Here is a 24090-nt window from a genome sequence, read left to right on the forward strand (position 1 = left end):
TGTGTTCACATTTAGGTCAGTTCACTTTTCACTGTGTCGTCTTTTATACATGTCCAATAGTTGAATCAATATTTGAAATCCTGCTTTAAAGAATTAACCACTTTAAGGCAAGGTGGGTGGAAAAGATCCCCAAATTCCACCTTTTCCTCTCTGATTCTTTGAGAAAGGAGAGGATAGGATGATTTGTATACCAGAAAGGTTAATAACAGTATAGACTATGTGCTTACCTTGTGCCTTAAATGCTGACATATAGGGGAACTCATTAAACTATGGCTTCCCAGATAGTGGCACTGATAATTCACCTGCCAGTGCAGGAGATACTGGAGACGTGGGTTTGATCCCTAGGTTGGGAAAATCCCCCGGAGAAGGAAATGGCAGCCCACTGCAGTATTCTTGCGTAGGGAATTCCACGGACAGAGGAGTCTGATGGGCTGCAGTCCAAGAGGTCGCGAAGTGAAGTGAAGTTGCTAGTTGTGTGTGACTCTTTGCAACCCCATGGATGGTAACTTAGCAGGCTCCTCCATCCATGGAATTTTCCAGGCAAGAATAGTGAAGTAGCTTGCGGGGGGTGCTCCGCAGAAAGAGAAAGGCAGCGGAACTTCCCTCAGCAAAGCCGAGGGGTCCCGAGGAGAGGTGAGCCTGCTGTCTGCCAACCCAGCCCCTCAGAGAGCGAGAGACAATCAGACACGACAGGGGTTCCATCTAAGCAGTTCCGCTTTATTGCAGCAAACTCTTGGTTTATATAGGCAAGCAAGGGGGTTTTGCCACGGACTTTCCATAGTTGCACCAATCACGTTAAAGGTCAAATCTTAATATACCATAGTTGCACCAATCACAGTAAAGGTCAAATCTTAATATACCTAGCTGCACCAATCACGTTAAAGGTCAAGTCGTCATGTGCTTCATTGTAACAGGAGTCTATGGTGATCACCGGCTTTCCACGTGCAAGGAAATCAAGAGAGCCAATCAAAAACTGTAACACAGACCACGCCCCTCATCTCTTCCGCCAGGCACCATCTTAGCTCTAAACTGCAAAGCTAGCCCATCTTTAAGGTTTCCCATTTAGGGCCCCACAGTAGCTTGCCTTTTCCTTCTCTGGGGGATCTTCCCAAACTCGCAAAGAGTAGGACTCAACTGAGCAACCATGCATATATTTTGTCTTATTAAAGCCTTTAAACTCTCATATCCCCATTTTCCAGTTGATTAAGCTGAAGTTATTGCTGTTGTTCAGTCGCTCAGTTGTGTCCAAGTCTTTGCAACCTCGTGGACTGCAGCATGCCCGGGTTCCTTGTCCTTCACCATCTCCCAGAGTTTGCTCAAACTCATGTCCATTGAGTCAGTGATTCCATCCAACTACCAAGCCCTCTGTCATCCCCTTCTCTTCCCGCCTTCAATCTTTCCCAGCATCAGGATCTTTTCCATTGAGTCCGTTCTTCGAATCAGATGGCCGAAGTATTGCAGCTTCCACCTCAGGATCAGTTCCTTCAATGGATATTCAAGATTGATTTCCTTTAGGATGGACTAGTTTGATCTTCTTGCAGTCCAGGGGACTCTCAAGAGTCTTCTCCAACACCACAGTTCAAAAGTATCAGTTTTTCAGCGTTCAGCCTTCTTTATGGTCCAAGCTGAGATTTGGCATGGTTAAATAAAGTCCAAAGTCATATAGTCAGCAAGTGAAAACCTTGGTATTTGCATTCAGGCTTCTTATTCTAGACCTTGTATTCCCCTGTGTTCTCGCAGGTACTGAAGGATGGGGTGTTACATATTCCATAAAGTTTTACTGTTATTAGAGAAGGAGGGTGGAAGGGAAATACCTTATTCTTCAAAAATTAATGTCAGGAGGCAGTGCATTTATAATTATCAGTTTACTGGAGCAGTCTGTAGGAATTTTTTTCCTTCACTTTGAAATTTTGCACTTTCCATATTAAAAGCTTATTTAGGAAATGAAAATTAATTTGAGGGAAGGAAGCCTGTGTTATTCCTGCTTCCAGCTGGAGCAGATGCCTGGCCTCCTCTGGACAGGTAGGAGGGGCAACACTGGCCTCTGCTGAGCTCGTAAAGTGGAGAAGTGTCTAAATTCAGGAATGATGCCAGGTGGGGTGGGGGCACGGAAGGGAGGAAAGGGATGTGGTGTTTGGAGCCCATAACTCAGGAAACGTGATGGCACCTAATTTCAGAGTGGCATGAGGCAAGCGTTTAGGAAAAGAATAATGAGCTATTGTTGTGGACTTTTTTTCTTTAATGGGTGGGTTGTTTTTATAAAGTTTTATGAACAGGAAACTGAAGCAAAATGCTGACCCCTTTGGTTTTTGAGCTCTGCCAGCATCATTTTCGTTTTTATTTTTGACTGTTGGTGACAGGCACTTCCCTTAACATTTTTGAGGGTGAAGTGTAACCCCAAACTGCCTTTTTATAACAACAGCAGAATCCAGATGAAGTGTGGTGGTTTCAGATCTTCTTGATAATACCATGAGACCAAAAAAAAAGAAAAAAAAAATCACCCCCAGCCCAGGGAGAAAGACAGCTCTCTCAGAAACCAAGGCAAACTGTAGAATGTTTTCCTTCTGAAGACATTCTAGAAAAATTGCCCAACATGTGGGAAATCTCTAACAGGTATTAAAATGGGACTTGCTGTGGCAAAGAAAATACTGACTGAATTGTCGAATTCCCCTCCTGCCCTGAGAGGCTGAGAATCATAAAAACTCGGCCTCCCCAGCTGTTGTTTCCTCTGGAAGATGACTTAATGTTGAAGGTGGTCTTATCTGTTGTGCATTGTGGATACACTGAACCAAGGTTTCAGGCATCTATCTGGCTGCCAATTTCAGAGATGTTAAAGGCTGTTTTGTTCCTGCAGGGTGTTTGTTCATTGCTTACCGTATAAAAAGTTATGTCTTACTGCATTTTCCTGGCACCAGAGCAATCCTTGTACCTACCCATTGCATATGGCTTTTCTGAGCCTGCAGGCAGCACTGGGTTATTACAGTTCAAGGAGGAAGCCACGTGATGTTGGCTTTACCATTTTAATTCTCTCTTACCTTCCTCCCACACCCAGACAGATGAGTTTTGTTCAGCGCACACTGTGTCTAAGCCAGAGTGAGCTCTCAAAGCGCCTCTTGTCAGACTCCAGGTGAAGAGGCCCAGGCAGGGAGGGCACAATCGAGCAGTCAGCAGAGCAGCCGGCAGAGAAGTTGCCTTCCTCTCTGATTGGCTCCCTCAGACAAAACGTTTTCAAGTTCATAATTTCACATCTGCCTGGCAACATTAGCCCAGAATCACGTTTGATCCTGCAGAAACAACCAGCAAAATCTCCCCTTCCCACTGAAAGTCAGCCTCCCAAGGCCCCCCCCCCCAAGAGAACAAAGTCTCTGTATTAATAGTACTAGGTATGAGCATGGCAAATTGAAAAGAAAAAAGAAATATATAGAGAGTTTAACCTGGAATCAGACACTTAGAACAGGAAAGGGAAGAAAGAGCCACTGGAGGGAAAGAAAAAGGAAGATGGGGTTGTCACTAGGAATCTCTGAAAACAAACTATTCGACATCTCTTTGCCACCAGAGTTTCAATCTCCCTGGCAAGTCTACCTTGTTCAGAAATTAGTGTAAATTGCTGAGTGTCTGTAAAAAGCTGGAGGGAACCAAAAGCTCACAGTAATATCCAACAGGGCTCCCGTAGCCTTACACTGCAAGTGCCATCTCTACAAGTAGTTTCAGTGAGTTTGGGACTCTTCAAGAAGCTTATAAGGGACTCGTCTCCTTTCAAAATTTCTTTTAACAGCCCATAGTGGTATTCTGCATGTGATTTCTTGGTCTTATCTTAGAAACTTTTTAAGTTGGTTTTTTTTTTTTTTTAATGTAGACCATTTTAAAAGTCTTTATTGACTTTGTAACATTATTGCTTCTATTTGTATGTTTTGGGTTTTTGGCCGCTCAAACCCATACCCCCTATAGTGGAAAGTGATGTCCTAACCGCTGGGACACCTGGGAAAAGTCCCCCATCTCAGAAACTTTAGACAGCTTTCCTCATTGCACAAAGTCTCTGAATTTACCTTCTCTACAACATGTTCTACTTAATTTTTCCATTTAATTTAATTTCAATTTAATTTTTATTTCAACGAAGATGGATCCTTCTACCATGCACCAGCCAGAATGATAGAAGGAGCTAGAGCCGTTGCGGTGATTGAGAGAGTTATGGTCCCTGTGCCTTTGTAGGTAGAGACATGCTGAGTCAGTCATTATAAGCAGGATGAATATTAGGGAGAGGTAATCCGTGCAGTGGGCTTCCCTGGGCGCCCATGCCTGCAGTGCAGGGGACCCAGGTTTGATCCCTGGGTCAGAAAGATCCCCGGGAGAAGGGAATGGCAATCCACTCCAGTATTCTTGTTCCTGGAGAATTCCACGGACAGAGGAGCCTGGCGGACTGCAGTCCATGGGCTCCCAAAGAGTCGGACACAACTGAGTGACTAACAGTTTCACTCTCACTCAGCACTACAGGGCTACAAAGTAGAGGCCCCCCTTGCTGGGGGATTGAGGACTGTCTTGGAGGAGAGGAATTAGCCAGGAAGCTATCTGGTTGGTGGTTCTTATCCTGCCAAAGAACTAAATGATCATGCACTGATAAAAGTTGGTGAGCTAGAAGCTGGTGCTTTTCTTCAGCCTTCTGTTGCACAGGCTTTGGGTTCCGTCCGAATTGCAGGCCTGTGGGGCCTGTGTTTTCTGAGCTTGGTTTTGGGTGTAAGATGGAAAAATTCAGAAGCTCCTGTACCTCAACTCACTTAACCAACACCCTCGAATGCTCCTGTTGTGGGATGCCCACAGCAGGAGGAACACTTTGAGCTAATGAGCTGCTTTCTACCACACAGCAGCTGACTTCCGCTCCCACCAGATGAGTGAGAACCAGGCTTGCTAGGAGTCCCAGAGTCTGTCTGTGCTGGTTAAACTCGTTCTGTAATTAAGGTCTTCTCCTCACATCACTGTCCCCTCGCCACCCCCACCATAAACCCCAGGGGCTCTTTCAAGTAAACATCTCCAGCCAACCGCCCTCCTCCCATTCTGTACTGCTGCCGCTAATTTTTTAAAAATGTAAATGCAGTCATGCCCCTTGGCTATGAAGAGACAAGCTTGGTTTTAGCTGGAACTTTTGGATAGGAGACTGTAAATCAAAGTCCCAAGAGCCAGAACCCATCTCCTGGTGGGTGGCTTAGTTGGTAGTTTACTGGGAGTGTGGAGTTGCATATTTCTTGCTGTGTCCCTGATACACCCATATGTTTTCAGTGGGCTGTGCAGTGTGTCTTGTTCCTCAGCACAGCCTGAGCATATAAGCAGTGCTCTCTGTGCCTGTTCTGGATTGCATACTACAGCCAGTGGGCTCATTGCCCCTGAGCACCGAGGATCTGTGGTCTCCTGATAATTCTAACTCACACTGTCTTGAAGAGAGTTTATCAAAAATTCAAATTTCTCGAGTCCACTGCTAAAGAGTCCAGTTCAGTTAATCCAAAGTGGGGCCCAGGAATCTGGATTTGGTAAGTTTCTCAGTTGATTTCACTGCATGTGGTCTCTGGAATTATTGTCCCTAAATCCCCACAATTCACATTTCTATAAATGTGTAGGTTTTCAAATCCTGGCCAGAAGATATGAATAGTGCTATATTTCATTGTTACCCACACTTTCCCCACATTTTTAACTTCTCTGGAATTGGGATGTATCTTACAATTGCTCATGTGTTATAATTTTTTTTTCATTTTAAAAAGTATTTATTTATTTTTAATTGATTACAGTATTGGTTTGATTTCTGTCATACATTAACATGAATTAAACATAGGAGTACATATGTCTTGAATCTCCCTCCCACCTCCCACCGTGTGTTATAATGGAATTGGCAACTTTTATTTTCTTTCTTAGCTGTATATAAGATAATAGAACATATTTCAGTCTTTGGCATCTTAGGTTTGATGAAATACAGTACTTAGATGCTGAGTTTGTACTTGATGGAAAATAAAACATTTCCACTATCCAAAGCTAGAATTGATACATTTTAGATTCCAGTTTCTCTGTGCAATGGTTAGTATTAAAAAAAAAAAAAAAAAAAAAAACCTACTGATACATACATTGCTGTAGTCTAAAGAGAATAAGTAGTTTTGGAATTTAAAAAGTTTATTAAATTTTTGGTCAAAAATATGAAATAGTTTCAACTAAATGCAGGCTCTCCATAAAGTTCAGTGTACAAAAGGTATTCTAACAATTGACTTAAATTCTATAAGCAAAGGAAGCCTGCTGATAGTAATCAGCTCAGATTGAAAAATTAGCATTCTTATTGCAAAATCTTGAGTGAGGATAGGTCTCTGACTGCACAGGCTGTGCTATGTATCACAAACACAGTAAGCCATACCCTTTGGGGTTTTTATCACCACATTTGCATTTCTGCCACCTAAAATAATTAAATATGCTGGTAAAGTTTGTCCTATAAAGTTGACTATAAAGAAAGCTGAGCCCTGAAGAATTGATGCTTTTGAACTGTGGTGTTGGAGAAGACTCTTGAGAGTCCCTTGGACTGCAAGAAGATCCAACCAGTCCATCCTAAAGGAGATCAGTCCTGGGTGTTCATTGGAAGGAGTGATGTTGAAGCTGAGACTCTAATACTTTGGCTGCCTGATGTGAAGAGCTGACTCATTTGAAAAGACCCTGATGCTGGGAAAGATTGAAGGCGGAAGGAGAAGGGGATGACAGAGGGTGAGGTGGTTGGATGGCATCACCAACTCAATGGACATGAGATTGCGTAAACTCCGGGAGATGGTGATGGACAGGGAGGCCTGGCGTGCTGCTTTCCATGCGGTTGCAAAGAGTTGGACACAACTGAGCAACTGAACTGAACTGAAAGTTTGTCCTAGGAAAAACAAGCTAGAAACATTTCTTGCCCCTTTCCAAGTTCTTCTTAAATTGTCTGTTCATTTTCACCGGTATTTTCAAGTACATTTTCATATCTTAAACAGGTTAAGATAATTTTCTCTTCCTTTCCCCCCTTACTCATGTTCTTCTTTATCCTTTTCTCCTTTCTTGCTTTATGAAGTCTGTTATTCTATTAAGGGTCAGGTATGGGCATGAAGGAAGGATTCTAGACATGCCAATATTCTAAGGCTTCTTGGCATGCAAGCATTTTGTTTGCAGCTCCACTGTGCCTAAACTGACATTTGACATCAACCAATGATCACGGTCTAAAGCAAAAATATCCTTGAGGTCAAAACCAACAGGTTATCCTGGCTCTGATGCCGTGTTTCAGCTCTACTCTTTAATGTAGGGTCTGTCAACTGTGACATTATAAGCATTTTGAACCTGTTAATTCTTTGGTTTGTGGGGAGGTGGGGGGCGGAGGTGGGGTGTCCTGTGCATTATAGAATGTTTACCAGCATCCTGGTCCTCTACCCATTAAATGACACTAGCTCCTTCCCCCAGTGACTGTCTAAAACATCTAGACATTGCCAAATGTCACCCAGGGAAGAAAATCGTACCCCTTTGGGAGTCACTGCTATAATGATTGTACCTGTCTGTGTTATATCAGAGCATGACACATAGTATTCTTTGTTTTTAAACATAAAATCTTGGTTCTTTTTAGATTATAGCTAATAAGTCACAAGATAAGCTCATTACTGGGATAAGGAGATGCTGTCACTTAACCAGTTTTTCAGACTTGTTTTAGAAAATAAGATCTATGAGAGAAGGCAAGAATGAAGTCTTCCAGCTTTAGAATATCCAGGTATGTACATTCGTAAATCTAGCCTGGAGCCAGTGGACATATCCCCAGGCAAAGGGAGAGGTTTTAGATGATTTTAGATATTATCAGTGCTTGATTTGTGCCATTTTTACTTGTCTGGCAGTAAACCACACTTCTGATCTCTCAGAATTCACTACAAGAACTTCTTCAGGCTTTTAACTACCCTCTCCCATCGAGACTGAAGTTACTGAGAGGAGAAGGAACTTGGTCATTAGCTGGGAATGTCCCCCAAACAGAAGGGGAGCCAGGGGGTGGGTACACACGTGTGTCTAACATGTACGTACACGACTGTGTCAGATTAGCACAGGTAGACGAGATGGCTCCAGATGCCAAGGAAACAGACAGAGGTGCATTGTGTCTGAAGGCGAGGCTTTGGGACATCTGCTACTCTCACTTGCACTCCTTCAACAAATGCACAGCTCACAGCAGAGGTTACAGGTGAAAGGCCGTGTTTCAAACTCAGCTATATTTCTTGAGCAGGTGTGTATTACTCACCTTTCTGCCATAGAGATTCAGGAATGGGTGGAAGATATTATAAGTATAATGCTGTCAGGACAACGACAATATAATGTTGTCCCATTGGCTGAGAAGACTGTCGCAACCACTTTAACTTGTGAAGTTTTAGCCTCATGCTGGGCCTGTTCCACTCACAGTCTTGGCAGTGGGATTTGGGGAGCTGATTGATGGCCTCCCAGTCATGCCTGGCTGTCTGCTCATCTAAAAGGAGCTAACAACCAGTGCCGGGCTTGTGGGTAGAAGCCCACCACTCCATCAGCAGCACAAACGTGCCCTGCTCAGCCCAGGCGAGAATACAGGCTCTGCTCTTGGCACCGTTCCTGGAAATGCAGAACAGACTTCTTTATTCCAGTCTCCAGGCTTCTGGCTAGCAAGGAACACTGCCTGGCTGTGAAGCATTTTACAGGATTATAACGGGTTGTGCCGAAGGCGAGTTCTGAAAGGCACTTTGTGCCGTTGCTTTGAGTGAAGCTGACTGTTCAGGCAGTGTTGTTCTTAAGTCCATAAACACACACACAGAGGCAGAATGGGGAATGCTGGGCTTCTGGGGCCGCTCAGCTGGGCAGGACTGCAGAGTTGGACTGACTTCTCTCTGCTGTGACACCAGCTTCGGGGGTGTGCTTGGGAACCCTCCTTTAGAGCAGCCTACTTTCTGACCAAGGCTTCGACCATAGACACTTCCGGTTGGAATACTAGGCAGATTGCCCAGATGCCACATCTGCTGATGTTGGAGCAGTGTGTCATGCACACACACGACGGAGGTTCTGAAAGTGGAAATTGCATGGACTCAACAATACCCTTGAAAAGCCTCTGAGTGTCTCAGGGACCACATCCCTGACTTGCATATACCCAAAATTGCTGGTTTCAGTTTATAGGCCTCATTATACCAAAAATATGTCTTTAACCATCAAAATCTTATTTATGGTGGTGAGACACTCAAGCTGTGAGAGGCTTGGAAGCATCAGACCACCCAAAGGAAATCCAGATACCCATTTTTCCCTTTCACACTTATTTAAATTGTTACTGGCCATTAGCAATCTCTCTCTCTCTTTTCCTCTTTCTTTACCTCTGCCTAGCATAGACAATGGGAAAAACATAAGTTTTCTGCTCATATATTGTACCATGTATATTGATTGCTTTTTATGGTTCCATTCTTTGAAGAGGGGCAAAAAAAGTTTTAAGAACAAGTGGATATGGCAGCCTTTTCATCAACCATTTTTATTATTCTTTGCTCTACGACACTTGTGGTTGAGGTTAAAGTCCCCTCTCTTCCTTAGGGTTGATTTATTACTACACTGTGCTTCCCGGGTGGCACTAGTGGTAAAGAACTTGCCTGCCAATGCTGGAGACATAAGAGACATAGGTTCGATCCCTGGTTTGGGAAGATCCCCTGGAGGAGGGCATGGCAACCCACTCCAGTATTCTTGCCTCAGAAATCCCATGGACAGAAGAGCCTGGCAGGCTATACAGTCCACAGGGTTGCGAAGAGTTGGAAACAAGTGAAGCAACTTTAGCACGCACATGCAGATTTACATTACGCAGACTTCCTCCTTGGTCCTGAGAATCCCGCACTGAGTAGCCCAGCCCCAGGCCTGGCATAATTTACCAGAGTCACTCTCTTCTTCACCAAGTGCTGGCTGTACACTCCCAATTGGAAGTCAATGCCAAGCCAGCTCCACCAGGGTTCAAAGCCCATCCATGAAGGGACAATTTACTGGCCAGAGCCACCTGCCTAGTTGAGGCGGTGGGCCTGCAGGGGCCAGAGGATCAGGGAGGGAAAGGGAATGAGGAGCAAGCTTCAGCTCAAATCCTTGGCAGCCAGAGGAGCCCTGTGTGAGACTCTTGGTGGCAGGATTAATCAGGGGCTGCTTTGGTTGGTTGCCCTTGGATACAGGGTTGCCCCTCACTCCCCACCTCAAACTTGACCGGACTTGCAGTGAGCATCTATGAAGCTCTCCATCAGCACTGTTCAGGCTAAAAGGACAAAGCTGTGTTCAAGAATACAGGTAGGAGAAAGATCAGTAGTCCTGAGGTACTCTTTCCCATTCCAAACCTCCTTTGCAGCCACTTCCTTCCTACTGCTTTAGGGTGTATATTCGAGGAGGAAGAAAAGTCAGGTGCTCTCTTCAATGTCAGTTGAACCCCACTCGTTCAACAGCTTCCTCTACATGGCTGGCCAGAGCGAGACTGGCAGAACTGGGCCAGATTCTCTTTGCTTCTGAAGGCAGTTTGTCCACACTGGCTGGGCAGGAAAGCAGGCACATTTAGTGCCAGCATGTGGGCTTGGTACCTGGGATGAAAGGGCTGTATACCATGAGGTTTCCTGCCTGGAAAGTGGGAATTGCTGGATTTTGGGCTCACCCGGAGCAGAAAACACTTAAGCAGGGACTGGATATTTCCCTTCCCACCACCTCCTGCATACCTAAGAAGTCAGAAGAATAGACCCCCACCTGCTGTGTCCATGACTTTGATAGGAGGGGAAGAACACTCAACAGTGCAGTCTACAAAATAACTTCTCAGATAATGATCATTTTAATATTTGAAAAATTAATTTCTAATTTACCGAGTAACAATTCATGTAAAATTGTTAAGAACATATTAGCTGTAAATGTGAAGTTCTCCTTTGTACACTACCTTTAATTCCCCTGAAACTGGCTGCCTCCTTTCAGCCCCATAAAATTTACTGTGCTGTGCTTAGTCGTTCCATTGTGTACAACTTCTTTGAGACCCCATGGACTGTAACCCACCAAGCACCTCTGTCCATGGGGATTCTCCAGGCAAGAATACTGGAGTGGATTGCCATGCCCTCCTCCAGGGGATCTTCCCAACCCAGGGATTGAACCCAGGTCTCCCACATTGCAGGCAGATTCTTTACCACCTGGGCCACCAAAAATTTGCTGTGGTTCCTTCCAAATGGTTTTCAATGGTATTTACCTACATTTCTCTATAGAAAATATATGGTATTCATTTGCAGATTTTTTTTAAACACAAATGGTATTATACTGCTTACTCTGCAATAGTTTTTTTAACTGAACCTGATACCTTGGAGATCTTTCCATGCCGCACCCACAGGCCCATCTTCAAAATGACTGCAACTGAGTGGTGTTCCATAGTGATAAGAGTTTATTTAAGCACTCCCTAATGGTGGATGTTGCTTCCCTGGTGACTCAGTGGTAAAGAATCTGTCTGCGGTGCAGGAGATGGTGGTTTGATCCCTAGGCCAGGAAGATCCCATGGAGAAGGAAATGGCAACCCACTCCAGTAGTGTCAGCTCATCACTGGACAGCTTTGCCTGGACACACCCCGTCAGATTCCTCTTGTGAGTGGCAGGCAGCCTCTTACCAGCCTCTTCATACTTAAAAGTGGGTGCAGAGGACAGGGCTCTAGGATACTTTTTGGAAGTGGTGGAAAGGTTTTGTGTCCTGATTATGGAGGTGGTTATTCTAGTGTTTACATTTATTAAGACTCAATTACCGGTACAGTAAAATGGGAGCATTTTACTCTTTGTAGATTACACTCCAATGACATATATATATACTCCATATATATGTATATGGAGAGACTGGCTATGAGTAAGGCGAGGCAGAATACCGCTTCTTCTTAATATGGGCTTTTAAAGAGCTTACTTTCCCCCAAGGCCGCTTGCCTCCTCCCGACTTCGCCCCAGCCTCCATTCTGTCCGCTGCTTCTTCCACCCAACGAGGGCCAGGGAGCCCGAGCGGACCTGACACTTAGGCTGCGCGGCCCCGACTCCGGGGCCTGAGGGAGGAAGGTTCCAGCGGCCCGGATACCCTCGCTGCTCGGGAGAGGGCTTCCGCCGGGCGGCACCTGAACGCTCGCAGGACGAGTAGGGGTCGGGGCGGGCCCTGAAGAGGCCCCACCCACTCCCCGCCCAAGACGGGCGGGCTTTGTCTAGGCTCCGCCCCTTCTAGCCTGTGCGCAGAGTCTGTAGGAGCTAGGCTAAAGAAGCCGGCTGTCAGTCTCTGTGTAGCCGCTGCCGCCGCCGCCGTCGCCGCCGCCGCCGGCACCGGCACCGGCACCGTGGAGCTGGGACCCCCTTTCGCCTGGGAGTTTTGTGGTCTTATCGGATCAGCGGTGACATCCCAACGGGCAGGCCCGGCAGCCACCATGGTAGCCAAGGATTACCCCTTCTACCTCACGGTCAAGAGAGCGAACTGTAGCCTGGAGGTACCCCCGGCCAGCAGTCCAGCCAAGGACGCCGAGGTAGGGCCTCCACCTGGACCTCTCTGGGCATCTCTTACTCTTTCCACTCCCTCTCTGTGTCACTGTTTCCCATCTCTCACTCTGTGTGTTCCTCTTTCTCTCTCTCTCTCCATCTCTCATACACTCTGTCTCCCTGTCTTCATCTCTAACTCTTGTCTTTATCTCATTGCCACCCTTCCACCCCCTCTCTATGGATCGAAAGAGCGCCACCTCCTCTGTCCCCATCTCTTTGCCCCTACCTCTCTCTTGCATCCTGCAGAGCTCACAGACTGTGGGTCCTCTCCACAGAGGGACTTTCTCATACTGCATCAATGGGCTTGGTCGTCAGGAAAGAGCTACCCTTTAAAAGCACAAGTTTCCTCTTGCAGGAGGTTTGGGGGAGGGCAGGGGAACATTCTTGAGGACCCTTTGGGACCTCTCACCTGTCAGGCTTGGACTTTCAACTGTTTGGCAGCAAAGACAGGACACGGCACCTCTGCTTGTCCCTGTGGCCAGTGGGAGTCATTCAGTTGGAGGTCTGGGAGCTAAATGAGTGTGTCGCATGTGGCTTCTGAAAATGAATTAAATTCCCTGGGGCAGTGGGAAGCTGTCTTGGAAGACTGGAAGCATTTTTCCTTCTGGTAACTCTCCTGTACTGGGAGGGTTAGGTGAGGGAGTCCTCCTGGCTGGTGTTTAGTCTGCCTTTTCCTCCTGTGTGTTTTATCTCTGGCAAAGAGCTCACTGGCCTCAAAGGTTGGATTCAGGTGGAGGAGAAAGTATCTCTTTCTTTGAGGGTCTTGGGGAATAGAGTTGCTTTCATTAGACTGCACTTTTGCTGTGACTAAGCTGTCGTGGGATCCACAGGACCCAGATCATCATTTCCGCTGATGTGTTTCTGGGAGATCTCCACTCTGCCCCCACCATGAGGGGGAAAGTCTGGGGGAAGGGGTGCTTCCGGCCTTGTCTCACTGCTTTTGGCAGGTCCACCCACCTGCCACCCTTGGGTTTGCTTAGCTGTGTGCAGTTGGTTCACCGAATTATGTATATTTGGGAGAACAGTATCAAAGATTCATTGCCTCTAACAAGAGCTGCTCCACACTGACACAACTCTATAAACAGTTTCAGGTTGTAATCAGCTTTCTATAAATTGAGTAGAGACTAACTTCTTACCTCTGTCCCACACCTCAGTTCACTTGTGTATTTTCACAAAGGGCTTTTGTTCCCAGCAGCTGTGGAAGTGTGATGGTCTTAGTGCTGTTTGGGCTCTTACTGAAGTTTTGACAGGACAGCAACTGCACAGAATTCAGGTTGTGCAGACTTAGAATAGATATGTGATCTTTTCAGTGGGAACTTCACAATTTAATGAATGTAGGAACAGTGAAGCTAATGTCTGCTCAAATTCCTTTTGGAAGGAAGAAAAGCATAACCGAGTTTAATTAGTAAATCGAATTGAGTCAAAGAAAAGAATAATGAGGATAGCTCTAGACTCTGGTCCCTTCCTGCTATCACTTAGTCCTATATTTTTGTGCAGTTTGACTAAAGGTATAGGTATAAAACCCATATTCTTCATTTTTTCTTATTCTTTTATTTAAAAAAAATATATATATATCTGTATCTCACAAATGTGATATGAGAAATGTATCACCAGAAGTCAGATACTAATTTTCTTCATGGTAGCTGGATCCAGATTGTGAAATGTGACTTAATTTCCTTTTATGGGGATGTTCTGGTATAGGAATAAGGGTGGGAGAGGAACAATTTTTTAAATAGTTGGTAAAATTTTTCAGGTATCACTATTTAGGATTTTCCCCCTAGTGGTTAAATCAGAGTAGAAGTATCTCATATACTGTATACTCCAAGGAGGCAAATCCAGTACATCCCCTAGCTTCATTAATCTGGCATTTCGCTTCCTGATAATGGCAATAGGCAGAGTTAGAAAAAGAAACCTAAGTGATGTAGGGGCTTGTTTTCTGTTTCAATATCAACTCAGAAGACAGCCCTCCTTTGCAAGCCTCACTTCTCCATAGGCAGTTAATTAAAATATATTTGCTACCAGCAGGTGTCGTCAGCATTTGTGTTTAAAAAACAGCATATGCTAGTTGGCCTTTTGAAAAACATGATTATATCCTTGTTTATAAGCTGGGTATGGACTGTTGGTTCCAATACAGGTAGTTTTTCAGGATCATTTTGTTTGTAGAAAGAAGGTGGTTATGCTGAAAAGGATTGGCCAATCCAAAGTCCTTTTTAACCTTCAGGGGTAGCTGAAGCAAAGCACCTGTGCCCTTTAGCACATAATGACTATTCCTTCAGAATTTGCTGTGAGGAAGTCAGTGGGCACACAGTGATGCACAGGCAAGTGCCTTCTGGCATTTGTTCCTATTCTTGCAGCAAGTGTGCTGGGCAAGGCTCATGGGGAAGGGGCGGGTGTCACTAATGTGCATTTGATACCATGAGTAAAAAAACAGACATTTTCTTGAAAACACATCATAACAAAATTTCTACTCGGGATTAAATGCTTTGTGCATTTTTAATTTCAATGATCATTTCCAGTGATAGAGAAAAATGATATAGTTTAAATATTTATCTTCTTTAAATTATCTATTTTAAATATTAAAATTATTCTATATGGATTATGCTATTAATAAAATGTGGCTCCTTAATCTAGTATTTCTTATGACACCGGTATATGAGTTTGGTTGCAGATGTTTAATTTTAATACGACAACCAACTTGATCCTTCCAGCTCTAATCATTAACCATGAAATCTAAGGAGCTTAGTTCATCTTAGTCCAGTAGCACTAGACTTTGACGGAGAAACAGTATCACATGAGCATCATTAAGCTTATTTCTTCTGACTCATCAGTGCAACTTTGTTCCATTGATCTTTATATATATATATATATATATATTTAATGGGTACTTACTTCTCATGCCAGGAGGAACTGATTTTTCTAGGTATTATTAAGTGCTCTGAATACCTGATTAAGTCACTCAAAGAAAAGTTGTTAGTCCTAATGAATTACACTGATCCCAAGTCAGAAGTCACTGTTTTCCCGTGGGGAGGTTTGCTTTTCAAGAAAGAAGGCTCAGATGCATGTATATGATGGCTAAGGAAGCTGGAGCCTGGTGAGAAGGTTTTAGGTGTTTGGGAGTCCATTTAATGAAAATACAAAGTGGTGATTCTGTTATTTTCTTTCTAAGAATATATCTGACAATATGATGAACAGCTTACTTTTGGTTTTAAGATTCACTGTCTCAGATGTCGATCTAGTTTAGGCCATATTTAGTTAGTGATGTTTATAGTCATTGCTTTTGTCTCTCTTGTATATGTCCCTGACTTGTCCCTTTGTTCTAACTTTGACTCAGCCAGTAACTTTATGTGGAACCTTGGAATGACCTAGAAATGATGGAATTCTATTCTAAGTACCACATTTAATGTCTTGTTTGAGAACCCAACCATGTTGTAAGAGTAACATAAAGCAAGTATTGCTCTGCTCACTTTATGCATAAAGACACTGAGGGGAAGTGACTTGCAGAAATCCACAAACCAGCAGTTAAGCCAAGACCCAGTGCCAGGTTTCCTGATGGATTCAGTCTAGGTTTTAATACCAGTGTATCCTCTGGCATCTAAGGATGTTTACCTCTGTGAAGAAAAAGGGGGGATGCAAAACAAAAGCCATGTAAAGTGTTTTAAAACACATTCTTCTGGGTACATAATCTTGAGCCCTTTATTAACTGAGGAGGTACCTTTAAAGTTTCTGTTTTAAAGGGCAAGGTAAACTCTGTGCCCCACCATAATTTATGCCCCCAGTCAGTCCACAAATGTATTTGAAATATATGCATCTGGAACTGTGTTCCTTACATGCCAGCTGGAGAGCTAAGGAGGTGAGCTGAATTCTAGTGATTTATACATTTCTTGGAATTTGTATCATACAGTGTTGAGCTGACCATTTATATAGCCAACTACATGGAAATAGCTCCAAGGAGTTTATTGCAGTTGAATCTTGATTTCATCAGGTGATTAATTAGACTCCATGAATCGTGCGACCTCAGATGGTTCTGGATGGAAGCCTCATGGACAGTGAAGGTCTCTGACTTGCTGGCAGGAGCTGAGTATAGTCATCGGCCGTGGTTCTCTTGGGGATAGGTATCTTGGGGGTCCTGGTCTTCCAAGATGCCTGTGAACTAGGAGTAGGTTTATTAGAGAAAAAATATGCTGATATGTACATTTGAGGCTGTTCAGGGCATCAACTCTGGAATAAGACTGTCCAGGTCCCAGTGCCATCTCCACCACCTGCTAGTGATGTGGCCTTGGACAGTCTCCTGTGCTTTTCTCAGCCCTAGTTCCCACAGCTGTAAAACAGGCATGATGATGGCGCTACCATAATGAGATGATTCATGTACAGTGCTAAGCACATGGGAAGTGCTCCATAAACAGCAGCATCATCAAGACCTCTGCATCACAGAAAATTTCCTAAAACAATTTTAAGAAACATGATCACCATCCTTATTCCCCAAATGCTGTTTTATGCACATCCGTGCAACAGGGGTCTGACTCTAAGTCCTCTAAGCATCCTTACAATGATCCAATGAGGTTGTTGTAACTGCCCCCCCCTTTTTTTTAAGAAGAAACTGAGGCTCAGAGCTGGGTAGTGGCCCTTCCAGGATGGCTGAGCCAGTATTGGAGGAGCCAGTATTCATACCCCAGTCTGACCCCAAAGTCTGTACTTTCCCAACCACATCATGTTGCCTCTAAATGACTAAATCGCCAGTCTCCTCACCACATAACACATGAAGGGTGAGCATGCCTGCCAGAGCAAATTGCCTTATGGCCAAAGGCCCATTTTTTCTCTGAGTGCCTGGAAGGGAGACCCCACCATTAGTGAGTGTGCCTGGAAGCCACTTCATAGAGTGGCCACGACCCACAGGAGTGAGTTTTACAAACCTTCACTTGGGAGGGCTCTGGTAACTTCCGTTCTGTGTTTCTCAAGACCAAGGAGCTAGTCTTTGGCAGAATTCCGCATGCTCAGCACTGTGGAGGTGACACTGTTACTTCTGCAATTAGTCATTTTGCTTATCTGCATTAACCACCAGCCTTCCAGATAAACTAGTACCTTGGAAGCTTCTGACCACCATCTGGATATTTGCAAATTGTGTCATTTTCTTAAGATACTTTGTGATTGCTTGTAAAATCCTGGACCAGTGCCACTATTTTCATAACAACCGAATGAAAATAAGTTACTGATCACAGGTGAATCTTACCAAGTCCTATGTACATGTAATTGTTACTAATGCTGTGTGTGTGTTTGGAAGGGCTCCTTCGTTTGTGGTGTGTGCACACAGTTGCCTTCCATAATTTGTCAGCTCCGTTAATGGGTACACGGCTCACACAAAATGAGGAAATTGCTGTGATTGCACGGCCATTTATCATTGTTGTGTTGGCTCATGGACTATTAGGAGTAAAGGCCAGTGGTTTCTAATGCCTTCAATTTTTTATGACTTGACATTGGTTATTAGCTAAGAAGAGGCTATTAGTCAAGAAAGGCCTCCAAACCTTTGGCTAGAAAAAGAACGGATCTTTTAAAGTCTAGAAACACTTGTGCCTGGTCCTTCTGTGTTTGGGTCATTGTGTCCTTTTGCAAGAAGGCAGCTGATTCTTAGTCAACTCAATTAATGGGAGCTAAACCAGAAACCTTAACGGTAAGTTCACTTTTTAAAATTTTCTTTTTCTGGCTCTTAAGATGAGGAGGAAAGGAGTAGCAAAACAGGCTTTTTTCCGGGGATTTATGAAACAAATAAACAAAGCCAGCCTCTAGGAAATGACCCGGGGTCACTGAATTAGAGAACCTGAGTGTTTGGGAAAGGCCTATTGAGAACATGGAGCCCAGTTCTCGTCCACTGCTGGGAACCTTTCAGTCTCGGTTCAAACACTTCCAGGAACCTTCCAAGCCTATACATTCCATCTTTGTTCATTGTGGATCATGAGAACATCTTTTCTTAATTGTAACATTCCTTTCTCAAGCTGAATGTTATACAATGACACTTTATCTCTGTCAGTATTTTCTCTCTCCCTACTGTCTACTCGTATTCCACAAATGTGTGCTCACACTCGCACACACATGCACCCACACCACACTCCTCCCCCAGATGCCTGTCTTCTCCTGACTAGACATCCTGGTTCCTCTAACTTTTCCAAATGGGACATAACGTCCAAACTCTCTTCCTTGCTTGTTTCCATTGGACATCCTCAGTGACCTCTTGAGTATCGACCAGCCTAAAGACACTGTATGATGTTATATCAACAAACAAGATTGTTTTTATAGTTAGTGCACTTTTTAGACAAGGGGAGTAGACTGATAACATTGAAAAAGACTTTTGAAATAGAGATGACAGACAAAAGATTAATCTTTGTCATCTGCATAATTCATGGAGATATAAAAGAAGACTCCAAGATATCCATTGACAATTGGGCAAGAAGATAATAACAGGCAGTTCACATTACAAAAGTAACATTATTTTAAAAGTTCACTCCAATAGAAATTATAGAAATGAAAAGGCAAATAATTTTAAGATGCTACTTCATACCTAATTGAGGTCACAAGTATTTTAAAGACATGATAAAACCCAAAGCTGGGGATGCTGCAGAGAAATAAAATACTTCTGTATGCAGTAAGGAGACTTCTGTGCATATTAAAAGACAAAAATGGTTCTCATCTTTGCACCCAGCATTCTAACTCTTGTGGGAATAAAGTTATATGTCCAGAGTTGTTCATAATGACGTTATATGCAATAATGCTCCTGTTTTATATTTACGCATTCTGTAGGTTTCAAAATACTTTTATATTCTTTGCCTCACCTGAGTATAATAACCCTCATTTTAAAGATAAGAATATACCATGAGTCAGAGAGATTCAATGATTTCCCCAGGATCACACAGCCAGGACTGGCAGAGCTGAAAGCTTTAAGTCTGATCGTCTGGTTCCAGGCAAGCATCCTTTCCTGCTTACTTATAACAGCCAGAAGAGCCAGCAACCTCTCTGACCTTTGAGAAGGAGATGGCTCCATGTGCCATGGCCTCTGGGCCAGGGATCAGTGACATCATTTGAGCCATTCCACAATAGCAAACAGAAATACCCTAGTATTCCTGAGAGAAATGAAGAGGTGGAAAGTTGAGCAGAATTATACAGATGATGGAACCAACGTAACTATATATGTATGCACATGTGTAGGGAAGTGGGGGAAGGGACCTTTCAATCGGAGCATCCCCCTTCCCCTCTCATTGTGATCACTCTAGCAGTGCTGCCGAGTGTTCTGATAGCAGCCTATTGTTTTCATGTGCGCTCTCTCCTTTGAATCCTGCACCAGCTTAGGGACTTGCACAAGGCACGGCCTGTCTTGGAAACAGAGATTCAGAGGGATCAGAAGGCAAGGCTAAAATGCTGGTCCCTCCTTGACTAGCCTTAACCTCTTGGCACAGCAGAATGTTGGCTTAAGCCAGTCATGTTCCTGAGTGAGGTTGGTTGTAAGCAGCACTGTTTCAGGCGTGTTCAAAGTGAACCACATTAAACTTAACCTGAGCACTGCATGCCTCAGCTGGGGGCTGGTGGACTTGTGGGCCCTTCCCTTGGCCCAAACTCCTACAGGTCCAAGTGCAAGGCCTTGTGCTTAGTCACTCAGTCATGCCTGACTCTTTGTGACCCCATGGACTATAGCCCACCAGGCTCCTCTGTCCATGGGGATTCTCCAGACAAAATACTGGAATGGGTAGCCATTCTCTTCTCCAGGGGATCTTCCCAACCCAGGGATCAAACCTAGGTCTCCTGCATTGCAGGCAGATTCTTTACCATCTGAGCTACCTGGGAAGGCAATGTGAGACCCCTGTTAGAATAAACAGGAAGCCCACAAAGAAGAGACACAAACTTCTCTGCATGTAGATGACATCCCTTAAAATGATGTCTTTCTGAGCTCTGTAGATGTAATTTGCATCAGAAGTGATAATTAAATGGTAATAACAAATAGAGTATTCCCCCAAGGGTACTGTTTCCATAGATACCACTAGACCTGGCAACCTGATTGAATTAGATAAAACTTAGAGCCTGTGTCAGGATCTTGAAAAAAAAAAAAGTTAAATATTTACCAGTTGCCATATATTGTCAGATTTGAAACTTTGGAGTCTTACTAGAGGAAGAAGCTGCAGAGAGGACAAGGAAACAGGCCAGTGGGCAGAGGGAGATGGAGTTGGACAGGATGGCCAAAGGGACTGAGTGATAAAGCTTCCGTCTGTGCTTCCTGGCCCTGACACAAGGCCGGTGCAAGCTCCCTCCTCAAGCATGTTATCTTATATTGCAGTGCTAACGTTTCATAATCCCCAGTGACGTAAGCTTGTCAAGAACGACCCCCGGCAAACAGAGGGACGATAGTTAAAGGTCACTGGTGAAGACGAGTGTTCTTATTTTTGACTTCACAGAGGTGGGGTGGGGGTGACCCATCTGTATCCTGTTAGGTTTTGGCCGCCTTGGTTCATTTTCTCACACCTCGGCAGCCATCCTCCTTGCTGGTAGGTGACAGCTTGGTGCTTCTGGGTGTGGTCTTGCAGAAGACCACTGTGGAGAAACCACGGTGAAGAAGGAAATAGACTGAAGGCGAAAAAATTGACAGTACATGACGTGTCAAGCACAGATGCATAGTGAAGAGTCCTAGCCTTCCGCCTCAGCTGTTTGATGGAGCCTTTTCAGAGAGCTTTGAAGGAGACAGCATCAGAAAAGATCCCTGATTTTCTCTTGTCAGTCTCCAAATGTTTTGTGCCCAGGCTGTAACAGTTTAGAAGAGTGATCACTGTTCTGGCTCAATATCAAGAAACCTTTGATTTGTAGGACTCTTAAGTGCTCCCCTGAATTTCTTTAGCAGCAACTATTTCTAAGCTGGTTCTTAGAAGAGTTTCAGTACCAGCTGGGAACAGGGTGTTAGCAGGCTCAACTTGCTGGAACCTCAGCATCTTTGTTGCTGAATGAGTAGACCGGGTTAGACCATTATTTCCCAGAAGATGGGTTTCATAACATTTGTGGTAGCTCAAACGATATAGGACTAGGTGACCCGGAGACAAGATACAAAACAGCTTTGAATCACTTTCCCTTTCCAGTTCCCTTCTGATCTTTCTCATTATGTGGAAGAGAAAGGTTCCTTTGGAGCTAGTGTCTTTAATGCCTCTCTGGCACTTGCTAATTTCCCTTTTTAACAAAGCACGGGTCTCAGGCAGGCAAGCGGCTGTAACAGAAATTTAACAGTGGAGGTTCATTTTTTAAAAAAGTAGTTCCTATTTATGGCAGCTGATAGTGATTTTCTGTTTAAGACAATGATAGAGTTGATTTTTACAATACATTTACTTAAATAAAAGAAAAAAGTGAGTAAGGAAACATTATGTAATTGCTCAGGCGACATGCACATAGAGCAAAAAAATTGCCGTGATGAAACCAAGGGGGTGGAAACAGTGCATTGTCGAGTTCTGAGACCTTTCTAGGACTAGCACTCTGCCACAAAAATTTCCAAGTTTGGGTACAGTGACTTACAGACTAGAAACTTGTGCTTTAAGCATAGAACCCGGATTTCAGGTATTAAGATTTTTAAATAGATCAAAGCTGGCTTAGAATGTGACATAGAAAATTATTATGAACTAGTTGCTAGCCAATTAAAAAAAATAAGATTGGATTTCTATTCTAAGAACAAAAGCCTTTTTTTTTTCTTTTCAAAACTTCAAATAAAAGTTCCAAAGTTCCAACCAAAATCATCCTTTCTTCTTCCTTTTCCCCTTCACCCTGAGGGAAGGGATGGAGAAAGATCACATTTTAATTTGGGGCAGCCATCGGGTGTCATGGTTAGAAAGTTGGATTTGAAGGTCAGACTGAGCTGCACTTGAATCCCAAACTTGGCCGCTTAGAGCAAGAGACCCTGCACCAATGACTCATCCTCCAAGCCTCAGTTTCCTCGTCTGTAAAATGAGAACTTCCAAGGGAGTTGTAAAGATGAAATGGGGCATGCTGGGGACGTCCACAGAGCAAGTGCTGCACAGACCATTAGCCACAACAGCATCTATTTTCCCCATCCATACGTTGAGCAGGAGCTGTGGATGAACATCCCTATCAAGTGATGTGCTGGGAGGTCACTTCTTCCTTTTAAGAAACATCCGCCCAGTTTCCCATGGATCCAAGTTGGCACTGGGTGTTATTTTTGAAAAAACAAGATGTTCCAAGCACACTGGCAAGTTTCACATTTATCCCTGCCAGGTAGGATGAAAAAATTTAGTGTGGTTTTCTAGTGTTCCAATAACAACTGTCCCACAGAGGGTGTGGTATGAGCTCTGGGTAGCGAGGGACACTGCTCATGGGAGATGAGGAGTGTGTCGTTGCCCTAAAGGCCAGCCCCCACCTGACATGTTTCATCTGGGAACCTCACCCATGTTTGGACCACAGACGGAGACCCAGGGAAGGTGAGGAGGATTAGGTTGCTTTGGGAGTTTTTCATGTTGTATTCATTAACAGCACACTTTAATTATAAACAGGTTGTTTGTTAGAAGTTGGCAAGGAGTTGGACAACTAAAAATGACTCCCAGTGCTGTTTGATTGTCAGTAAATGTTTGTTGAGACCAGACTCTAGCTAGCTTTTTCTTTTTTTCTTCTTTCTGAGTTTAAAGAAAAGAAGGGCATGCTTTGACCCTCAAGGAATTTTCCCTTGAGTTTGATGAGGTCATTCACAACCCTAAAGTACTGGCAGTGATTGTCAATCAGTGGAACACTGGTTGGAAATGTGGCAGCCTCGGTGGGGAGTTTGGCAAATGGGGAGGGGAGGCAGCCCTGGGAGGGGTCATCCGATGAGCCCCCTGGTGCTGGATGTTACCCACCAGTCCCCTGGCCTGCCCTGAACACCAGCTTGGCACCCGTGTGCCTGGCCAGGCACTCTTAAGATGTGGGGGGAGCACACAAAAGGCGTGCTGATTCCTGAATTTCAGGACTTGGATGTCGAACCAATGTTCCTACTTTTTCACCCTTTCCCTTAGTCCCTTCTGCCTCTATAGTCTTTGATTTCTTCAGGGCTCCTGATCCTTGGCTTAGGAAACAGCAGTGCTGTGGTTTAGAATCAAGTCTTGCAGAGAGTCGCAGCCTTGGGCTCAGTCCTGGCTCTATCACTCATTACCAGCTCTGTGACCTCAGGCAGAGTTTTTAACCCCTCTGAGCTTCAATTGCCTGGTTTGTAAAATGGGTGTATTAGTAGTACTAACGTAAGTGAAGTCAAGGAAATCATGCATGGAACATACTTTGACAAAGCCTGGCTCAAAATCGCCTGTTGGTATCATTCCTGTGGCAGGGTGCTCAGTTGTGTCCAACTATTTGGGCCCCTGTGAACAGTAGCCCACCAGGCTCCTCTATCCATGGAATTTCCCAGGCAAGAATACTGGAGTGGGTTGCCATTTCTTTCTCCAGGGGATCTTCCCCACCCAGAGATCAAACCCATGTCTCCTCCATTGCCAGGCTTACCGCTGAGCCACCTGGGAAGCCACTTATTACTATTAATGTAGTTGTTATTGTAAGAGGAATTTGCATATCCTGTCTGGGA

The 24090-nt window shown here is 44.3% G+C and overlaps 1 protein-coding gene across 4 annotated transcripts in view; it reads left to right on the forward strand.

Moving 5' to 3' along the window:
* ARHGEF3 (Rho guanine nucleotide exchange factor 3) overlaps window positions 1–24090 on the forward strand; it is a 311339-nt gene that overhangs the window by 230188 nt on the left and 57061 nt on the right. The window contains exon 1 of one of the 4 annotated variants that reach the window (XM_018038212.1): window positions 12225–12505. The exons of the other annotated variants lie outside the window; for them this stretch is intronic. Coding sequence (XP_017893701.1) covers window positions 12410–12505 — 96 coding nt within the window. The 5' untranslated portion in view covers window positions 12225–12409. Of the gene's footprint in view, window positions 1–12224; window positions 12506–24090 lie in introns of those variants that run through there. 4 annotated transcript variants of the gene reach the window in all.

Source organism: Capra hircus, chromosome 22 (genome assembly GCF_001704415.2).
Source record: "Capra hircus breed San Clemente chromosome 22, ASM170441v1, whole genome shotgun sequence".
Lineage (NCBI taxonomy): Eukaryota > Metazoa > Chordata > Mammalia > Artiodactyla > Bovidae > Capra > Capra hircus.